This window comes from Dipodomys spectabilis, unplaced genomic scaffold, assembly GCF_019054845.1.
Source record: "Dipodomys spectabilis isolate Male_0828 unplaced genomic scaffold, ASM1905484v1 ptg000125l, whole genome shotgun sequence".
NCBI lineage: Eukaryota > Metazoa > Chordata > Mammalia > Rodentia > Heteromyidae > Dipodomys > Dipodomys spectabilis.
Genome location: NW_024870802.1, coordinates 2482653 through 2492627, shown reverse-complemented (window position 1 = coordinate 2492627; position 9975 = coordinate 2482653). Strand labels below are relative to the sequence as shown.

At 47.0% G+C, this 9975-nt stretch overlaps 1 protein-coding gene across 1 annotated transcript; it reads left to right on the top strand.

Moving 5' to 3' along the window:
- Positions 1-399: 399 nt before the first annotated feature.
- On the top strand, positions 400-2141 carry Adrb1 (adrenoceptor beta 1). Its single transcript, XM_042689359.1, has one exon. The coding sequence runs from the start codon at positions 577-579 to the stop codon at positions 2008-2010; it is 1434 nt and encodes a 477-aa protein (XP_042545293.1). The 5' UTR covers positions 400-576; the 3' UTR covers positions 2011-2141.
- Positions 2142-9975: the final 7834 nt, after the last annotated feature.

The window sequence follows — 9975 nt, the reverse complement described above, 5'->3', positions numbered from 1 at the left end:
ACCGGTGGGAGCCGGGCCCAGTGAGGGGCGCAGGCAGAGGGGCGCTGGGGCGCGTGCTTCCGCCGGCGGGTGCCGCGGGGACGCGGGCCGGACGCTGGGCCTCCGACTCCCCAGAGCCGCTCAACCGCGGGGAGGGGGGGAGAGAGGGGAGAGGGGACGCGGGGATGGGGGGGGAGGGCCGGGTCGAGGGCGTGCCTGCGATGCGATTGGCTGCGGGAGCCTGACGCGCGGCCCCGGGGCTGGCTTGGGGAGGTGGGAGCGGGGTGGGGTGGGTGTTGGGTGCCGGAGCCGCGGGCCGGGCGCGCTCAGAATCATGCTGAGGTCCCGGCGGCTCTGCCAGCAGCGGCAGCGGCTCCAGCAGCAGCAGCAGCAGCAGCGGCGGCGGCGGCGGCGGCGACAGCGCTCGGCTCCGGCGGGGAAGGCGCCCCGAGCCCATGCCTCCGGCCCCGCGCCGCGGCTGCCCTGACCCGGCCGCGACCTCCCCGCGCGGGGGCCCGCCGTCCCGGGCTTCTGGGGTGTTCCCCAACCACGGCCCAGCCCCGCCACACCCCCCGCCCCCGGCCTCCGCAGCTCGGCATGGGCGCGGGGGCGCTCGCCCTGGGCCCCTCTGAACCCTGCAACCTGTCGTCCACCGCGCCGCTGCCCGACGGCGCGGCCACCGCGGCGCGGCTGCTGGTGCCCGCGTCGCCGCCCGCCTCGCTGCTGCCCCCGGCCAGCGAGGGCCCGGCGCCGCTGTCGCAGCAGTGGACGGCTGGCATGGGCCTGCTGATGGCGCTCATCGTGCTGCTCATCGTGGCGGGCAACGTGCTGGTGATCGTGGCCATCGCCAAGACGCCGCGGCTGCAGACGCTCACCAACCTCTTCATCATGTCCCTGGCCAGCGCCGATCTGGTCATGGGGCTGCTGGTGGTGCCGTTCGGGGCCACCATCGTGGTGTGGGGACGCTGGGAGTACGGCTCTTTCTTCTGCGAGCTCTGGACCTCGGTGGACGTGCTGTGCGTTACGGCCAGTATCGAGACCCTGTGTGTCATCGCGCTGGACCGCTACCTGGCCATCACGTCGCCCTTCCGCTACCAGAGCCTGCTGACGCGCGCGCGGGCGCGGGCGCTCGTGTGCACCGTGTGGGCCATCTCGGCCCTGGTGTCCTTCCTGCCCATCCTCATGCACTGGTGGCGGGCCGAGAGCGACGAGGCGCGCCGCTGCTACAACGACCCCAAGTGCTGCGATTTCGTCACCAACCGAGCCTACGCCATCGCCTCGTCCGTGGTCTCCTTCTACGTGCCCCTGTGCATCATGGCCTTCGTGTACCTGCGGGTGTTCCGCGAGGCCCAGAAGCAGGTGAAGAAGATCGACAGCTGCGAGCGCCGCTTCCTCGGCGGCCCCGCGCGGCAGCCCGAGCCGGCGTCCTCCTCGCCCTCGCCGGGGCCCCCGCGCCCCGCCGCCGCCGCCGCCGACTCGATGGCCAACGGGCGCGTCAGCAAGCGCCGGCCCTCGCGCCTCGTGGCCCTGCGCGAGCAGAAGGCGCTCAAGACCCTGGGCATCATCATGGGCGTGTTCACGCTCTGCTGGCTGCCCTTCTTCCTGGCCAACGTGGTGAAGGCCTTCCACCGCGACCTGGTGCCCGATCGCCTCTTCGTCTTCTTCAACTGGCTGGGCTATGCCAACTCGGCCTTCAACCCCATCATCTACTGCCGCAGCCCCGACTTCCGCAAGGCCTTCCAGCGCCTGCTGTGCTGCGCGCGCCGGGCCGCCCGCCGGCGCCACGCCGCCCACGGGGACCGGCCCCGCGTCTCGGGCTGCCTGGCGGGAACCGGGCCGCCGCCGTCTCCCGGGGCCGCTTCGGACGACGACGACGACGACGACGTCGGGGCCACGCCGCCCGTGCGCCTGCTGGAGCCCTGGGCCGGCTGCAACGGCGGCGGCGGCGGCGGCGGAGCGGCCACTGCGGACAGCGACTCCAGCCTGGACGAACCCAGCCGTCTGGGCTTCGCCTCGGAATCCAAGGTGTAGGAGAGCCGGGCTCTGGGCGCGGACGCCGGCGCCCCAGCCGGGCGCCTCCGGGGGAGCTAGAGCCCGCCAAGGCGCCCCCGAGTGACTTCCCAGGGGAAACGGAGATCTGTGTTTACCCAAGACCGAAAGCAGGTGAACTCCAAGTCCATGAACCTCGGCGGAAGCATCCAAGACAAACAGAAAAGCCACGGACCGTTGCACGAAAAGGAAAGTTTGGGGAGGGCTTGAGAGAGTGGCTTGCTGAGTTTTCTTGGGTTCTTTGCTGTTGTGTGGTTTGGCCTTGTGTGTGTGTGTGTGTGTGTGTGTGTGTGTGTGTGTGTGTGTGTGTGTGTGCGCGCGCGCGCGCGTGCGTGTGTGATGCATCTTTAGGTATTTCCTTTTTCCAGGTGAGTTTTTGACATTTTCTGCAAGGCCCAGAGTGGAAATTGGATGGGTATGGGAGATACGTTTTAGCAACTTAGCTCCTATCCCATTCGTCATAGAGAGAGGGAGAGAGAGAAGGAGGGAGGGGGAGAGAGAGAGAGAGAGAGAGAGAGAGAGAGAGAGAGAGAGAGAGAGAGAGAGAGAGAGAGAGAGAGAGAGGAGAGAGAGAAACACAAATTGTCAGGACATGTTTCCTTTTGCTTTCCAGAGAAATTTCATTTTAATTCCCGAGTAATGATTTCTCCCCTTCTTAAAGCAAAGAGAAAGAATAGATGCAAAAAAAAAAATCGTGTTTCAGAACTGTTAAGCTATTCTTAAACAAACGTCACCTCGCTTTCCTTCTGTAGGGCAAACCCTTGTCCCCTGTGCACCTCCGTGGTCTGGCTAAGAGTTTTCTACCTCACCCTGTGCGTCGTGCACAGCAAGATAGAAAGACTTGTTTATATTAAACAGCTTATTTATGTATCAATATTAGTTGGAAGGACCAGGCTCTGAGTCTCTCTCTGTGATAAGTGACTCTATCAATTGAAGACAGGACAGAAAAGAAAGGAGGAGAAAAAAATATAGGAAACAGTTCCGATTACTGCACATACGAATAAAACAAAACTGAAAATCCAAGGCAAATAAAACAGAAGTGGCTCAAAATGTCTATTTTTTTGCACAGTGTCGAGTAATTGTGAAATCCACAGGAGATGTTTCTTGCACAAAAAAATCATTTTTAATGGGGTGGGGAGGTGGGTGTACAACTGAAATAAAATTCAAACTCGACTTCTATTGTCTATTACATGATTGGATTAATGATTTATTGGGAAATTACCTTTTTATACTCTTTTATCATGGTACTGTAACTGTATCCATATTATAAATATAATTATCTTTACGGATTTTTATTATTATTTTTTTAATGTCCAAGTGACCACATGAATCTGATGGTAAAACTTAGCACTTGTGTATAAATTCTATTTCTTTTTGTGTGTTTTACCAAGTATTTATACTCTGGTGCAACTAACTACTTGTGTGAGGAAATGGTCCATGTGCAATAAATACCAATGAGGCACAATCAAGATTACCGTGTATCTGTCAGGGGTCATTAATAATAATAAAAAAAAGAGTTTGTTGTGTTCAAAATACAGACTTGATTTCTCATAGAACCCTTTTAATAACTTCTCATGACTCAATAGCATAGCAAAATGTGTCTAGACCAAATAAGGCATTCACCTACTGAGAGTTGCAGATTTGCCCTAAATTTTCACAGCCAGATTCAAGGTATTCCAGACTACTTGTAGGCGCATTCAAGATCCCATCTGCTGCAGTTGGCTTAAGAAGCAACATTTGGGATTGTGTATCTTATGAAAAAGGAAGGAAGGGAGGGTAGGAGGGAAGGAAGGAAGGGAGAGAGGGAGGGAGAGAAAAGGAAGGGAAGAGGTGACAGGTCCAGGTAACTCAGCTGCAGTTTTTCCCAGAAACAAAGGAAGAAGACTAACTTATTGAACAATCTGTTGCCTACTTGAAATTCAAAGCCATAGCTTGTTTTCCATTTAAAAAAATCGCAGCCTACAGATGATCAGTGTGTGAAGATTCCTCTAGCAGTTGTTTAAAATGAAAATAAAACGTTGACAGTAAGGCAAAAATTTTATAGAAGTGCTTCTGAAGTAAATGGTATGTGTAAGTTACTAGATGGTTTTTAGCAGACGCTCTGGTGGCCAGATTAAGGTAAAGGAAATGTGAAATTATTTAGCTTCTTTATAATGTGATAATAAACCAATTTTTAATCAAATCCTGAGGGGAAGTATAGTAAAATTCCATCATGAGATTAATTACACATTCACCAAAATGCATTTTTTAAGTATATTTAAAGAAAGGTTTTCATTTCCCGGCCATATAGTTAAACCAATGTCTAAAGTTTTGGTTCAAGCTAGACTCTAGACCATAACTAGATAATTCACTTCTAAGGTTGGTCAGGACTGGTCATATTTTTCATCGTGGAATGTCCTAAAGCCCCAATGGACAGTCTTCTCTGGAGGCTATGGATGTTGTAGAAGCCAGGAGAAGGTAGCATGAACAGCATCATTTCAACAAAAGCTGCCCCAAAGTTTACCCTCTTTTTCCAGCAAAGCAAGAAAAAAAATAGATAAGCTTGAAGGGTATTCAGATGCTAAATATTGAAACTTATTTCAGAGAATCTAAAAATGCATATCATTCTAATTTCCCCAAGAACCAACGTGTATTCTCTCTTGTGGTCCTCTCTCAACCCCGCCCCTTCCTGTGAGGATGAATTTTGTTAGAGATTTTGCTCCTCTTTAAAAACCAAACAACAATAACAACTAAGATTGAATGTCTCATGAATGCTAAAGAGTATCAGGATAATGTTTGATTTTCCTATTTACTCATATCTAGATAAGTCTTCACATTTTGGCTATATTTGTTTTTTGTCTTTTCTTTTTTGGTACTGGGGATTGAATCCAGGACATTGCACTTGCTTTGCCAAAGAGCTACATCTCAGCCCTTCACATTTTAGTAAAAAGAAATCTTCCCAGCCCTGAATATGTATACAGGCCCATCAAACTTCAGGTCTTAAAACCATGAATGTTCTTTTCAAATGTAGGAGCAACTTGTACAATTTAACTACTTAGTGGACAGGTTCATTCACTTTATTCATTCTCTTTACTGAGTTAATGGAAACCACTGTAATCTTGGGACTAGTTTATCCATATTGGTAGGAGATAGAAACAATTTTATGTGAAATAGACCATGCCAATGATGCTGAATTGCTCATAAAAATACTTCTTGCTGTTTAGAAGAAAACTGATATTGATATACACTAGGACATGTGGAAGTTAGCCTGCCAGTCTCAAAAGCTAGGAGATAGTGGCTCACACCTGTAATCCTACCTATTCAAGAGGCTGAGATCTGAGAAAAGTCTGTGAGACTCTTATCTCCAATCACCCACCAGAAAACCGGAAATGGCGCTGTGGCTCAAAGTGGGAGAGTGCTAGCTTTGAAACAGCTCAGGGACAAGGGCCCATGCCCAGAATTCAAGTCGCACGACTCTCAAAAAAACAGAGGGCTGGGAAGGTGGCTCAGTGGTAGAGTGCTTGCCTTGCATGCATGAGGCCCTGGGTTCAATTCCTCAGCCCCACATAAACAGAAAAAGCCAGAAGTGGGCGCTGTGGCTCAAGTGGTAGAGCACTAGCCTTGAGCTGAAGAGCTGAGGAACAGCACCCAGACCCAGAGTTCAAGCCCCCACGACGGATAAAAAACAAACAAAAAAAGAACAAAACAAAATAAAACCTATGGCCGTTGGGTGTGGGAGCTGCTCCTCTTGTGTGCTGTAGAAGTGTACTGCCAAAAATGGTCAATGAAAGCCAAGGAGTACACAGAAAGCCACCCTTGCCCATAGATTTGTGTGTACCAGGGCACCAAAGGCCTGGGCCTTCAAATCAAATTAATGAACTAACATACAATCAGGATGCATTGACCCACTCCATTGAAAATTATGTTTCAGTGATCATTGTAAAGTTCTCTACTAACTAGCCATCAAAAGTTGCTAGGATAATATAAATTCTCACTCTAGGAGACCAATTGGTACAACATACAACTTAGACTCTTGATGAACTTCTTGAAACAGAACTTGTTTTCTGGTCTATGCTTTCCTTGGGACTGGAATTATTGATAACTTCTCAGTGCCTATTATGAAATCTTCCCTCGTTAAGCACTTTTTCCTAACTTATTTTAATTTCATGTTTTGTGGAGTGTGCCTACTTCCCCTGACAATATGTAAAGTTGCCAGGAGGAACTCTGCATCCGAACATCCAAGTAGTATTAACATTTCAGTTTTTAGCAAGAGCTTCTAAGGGAGGTTCTAAAAGAAATTTATGTTAACTTTTGCTTCTCATTGTAAAAGCCTTTTTTAAAAATAATTTTGAAATGTCTTTAACCATGCTGGACCTGTTCATTCTTTTGAAGAAAAAGTAAGTCAATCAAAATGTTAGCAGGAATTCAAATTCAACACATTGGCACAGATGATGTAGTTTTATTTGTACATTTCTGGCATAATGCACTGAGAAATACTAATTCTTCTGACTCTCTGCCAATTTTCTACTAATCAAAATGGAGAAGATATGCACTGTTTGGATTATACCTAAAAATAGTTATGTTACAGTCACATCAGCAAATGGAATTAAATTAATTTCTCTTTCTTCCCCTTCACACACACCTTCTATGTTATTTAAATTTCCATCTAGGATATTGCTTCTTGAATCTCATCATTTTTGATTCACTGTGCCCCAAATAGCATTCCACTTTGCAGAGAGTTTGAAGCAAGCTTCAGTTTAGCACATTCCAGGCAATACCACTCCCCCAAAATACACACGTTTACGCAGCTTTCATTTAAAGAGTCTCTGTTAGAAAGCCTCGATAATCACAGAGGCATTATTACTATAAATAGAATCTTTGTGGATTAACTTACTATACCAATAGTCTTTTGTGTGTGTGGAAAATGGAGATATTTTCTGAATTCATCACATTCAGCCATTTGGTCCTGAAGCAGATAAGAGGCTTCTAAATCCAGTTGTTCTAATGACATTCTGAAGAGAAACAAACAAACAAACAACCACAACAACAACAACAACAACAAAAAACGACAAGAAACCAGCAGCCCTAGGAAGATCGCATCAGGCTGCTCGGTGGAACGTGACCTTTATGGTCCCATTAGCAACACCTAAGAAAGTGTAGGATGTAATTGGCTTTAAACTTGACCTTCACTCAGATGTTGGGCACAGGTCACATTTCTACCTTCTATAGCTGATGCCAGTCCTTTTTGTGGGACTACCACACTCACAGTTTTGTTTTTTCATTCTTTTTTTTTTGGGTCCGGTCGTGGGGCCTGAACTCTGGGCCTGGGCGCTGTCCCTCAGCTCTTCAGCTCAAGCCTAGCGCTCTACCACTTGAGCCACAACGCCACTTCCGGCTTTTTTCTTTTTGCTTATGTGGTGCTGAGGAATCGAACCCAGGGCCTCAGGCATGCAAGGCAAGCGCTCTACCACTGAGCCACCGTCCCAGCCCCTGTTTTTTCATTCTTGAATGAGCGTGCGTTCTTGAATTAGTTTGAAACATCTAGAGCAATTAGGTCTAGATAAATCCTCTTCAGAGTGGAATTTTCTTCCCAGCACTTTCCTGAAGTTCTGAGTTTCAGCATCTTTCAGCACACAAATTCTTTCCCTCTGTTTCTTTTCTCCTTCCCTTGCTTGTAGCTACTAATTAGTAGTAGCAAGATCACACTGTAGTCTTCCTATTTATGACCCTGTTTGGATTTCTTCCTGAAAGTTTCAATATTGCTTAGAATTATCTGGCAACTCCAAGCAGAAAGAAAATATTTAAATTATTGTTTGTACTTTTCTTAGAAAAGTTCTTTGTGATAGATTTTCTATTTGGGGTGGTGAGCTATCTTCACAGGCTTTATTATTCTGGGAAATTCACTGTTTTTCCATAAAGCATGAGCTTTGTCGGTTGGTATCCTGGTTTCTGAGGGTGACATGAATTGATAGGCCTTCAACTCTTTGTAAAACTAGTAGCTTCTCTGTGGGAATGGTGGATATCCTTGGAAAAGCAGAGAGCTTGTTCAGGCAGATGGTTTCCATTGGCAGCTCGGTCTCCTTATGGAACTTGAATTCCCACTGTGCTTTATGACCTTGGGGATGCCAGTTTCTTTGCTTTTCTTTGTTTCTTTGCTTTTTTTTTTTCTCTCTTGGTATTGCATGTAAATCCCTTTGAGATGCTCTTTTAAACAAGATTCTCTGCAAAGTTTATCTTTTCCAATACTTCCTCTTGACCTTCTTTCCCTTTCCTAGCAACTCCACCCACACACCCAAAAAAAATCCCTTAAAAACAAAAAGGAATAAAGCACAACTAAGAATAGCAAAAACGTATATAATACCCTCATGCATTTGAACAAATAGTCCCGTCACTTTCTATTGCTCTTAAAATTTCACAGAAACCACAACTGAATAAAATAATCTTCTTTCCAAACATCGGATTAAAAAACCTGTTTGCTATGTGCTTTGCAAAAGCGGTTGTTCAGTGACTCCTAATTTACAGCTACACCAAGAAAAGCAAATCGATTTGGAAAGTTACCTCCACAATTTTGTATTGAGTTGTAAAAGCTAATAACTAGCTTGTTCTCTTTCTCTTGGACTAGCAATTCAGAGAGGGAAAGTGCTGAAAGCCCCAGGAGTTGGTATTTTTTCATTGCCTTTCTTTTGTAGTGTGCAGGGTATCGGGTTTCTTTGTTCCCAATTTAATAAACAGTGGCAGAACTGCACGAAGTGGCTGACTTGAACTGTTAGGTTACCTATAGGAACTCACCTGCAACCTTCCAGTCCTTGTGAACAAGGCTTTCACAAAGTAAATATTAATAGATGTTCCAATAACATTTTGTACCCTATGGAGGATTTTTTTAAGGCATTATAGGTAACATTGTTGTAAAAGGCTCTTTTCAAAGAACTTACTGTGCTTAAATGATTCTGTGATCAATCCTGAGATAATGATTTTTTCCCCTTTGCTTAAAATAGGCATAGCTAAGTAAAACTGAGTACCTCAGAAAAAATTCCAGTCGGTGGCAGATGAGGGATCTACATCTAGTTGATAATCCCCCTGTCTTCATGCAGGTTTATATCTAGATATCAAACTTATGCAAGTGGAGGTCTGTATCCAGCCCCCCTAAAGCTAGTGAGAATCACCCTGAAGTTCGAAGACCTGGTTTACTATGTTGTAACCTGTCCCATCAGCCCAATGTTTCCTTATAACAAACCCAAGTCCTTCATGGTTTTTTCTGTTTGTCTTTGTTTTGTTTTATGCCAGTCCAAGGGCTTGAACTCGGGGTCTCACACCTTCACCAGGCTGATTTGCTCAAAGCAGGCAGGTACTCTACCACTTGTGCTGTACCACTTTAGGCCTTTTGCTGATCAATTGGAGATAAGAGTCTCAAGGACTTCACTGCATGGCCTGGGTTCAAGCCATGATCCTCAGATCTCAACCTCCTAAGTAGAAGTAAAGGCATGAGCCACCAGCACCTTGCCTTCATGGAGTTTAGACTCATGGTTGAACTCAGTGGCATTTGGAAATAAGACAGCACTCTTGTGTTCAGCAATCTTGTCCGTGATAAATAGGAGGATGGGTCAGCCTCCACCCTACTTACCACACACGAAATAATTCTAGTGTGCTCACTAGCAGCTTCACACCCTCCATTAGGAATCAGCCCTAGTAACAAGAAATCTTCCTTGCTAGAAATGAGAACACAACATGGAACAAAAAGTTCAGCTCTGCCGCTGGTCCGGTGGCATCAGCAGATTTTTCTTTCTGGAATTGTGCTGGTAACTTTGGTCAATGTCACCAGAGCCACATGCGCATACATACACAGGCACATACATGCACACAATTGTACAAAGTGGGAAAAGTGTAACATGAATATGAATACATTTTTTTATAAGCCTGCAAAATCATCTGGCAAGCACAGTATGCCACAGGCAATACTGTATCAATTTT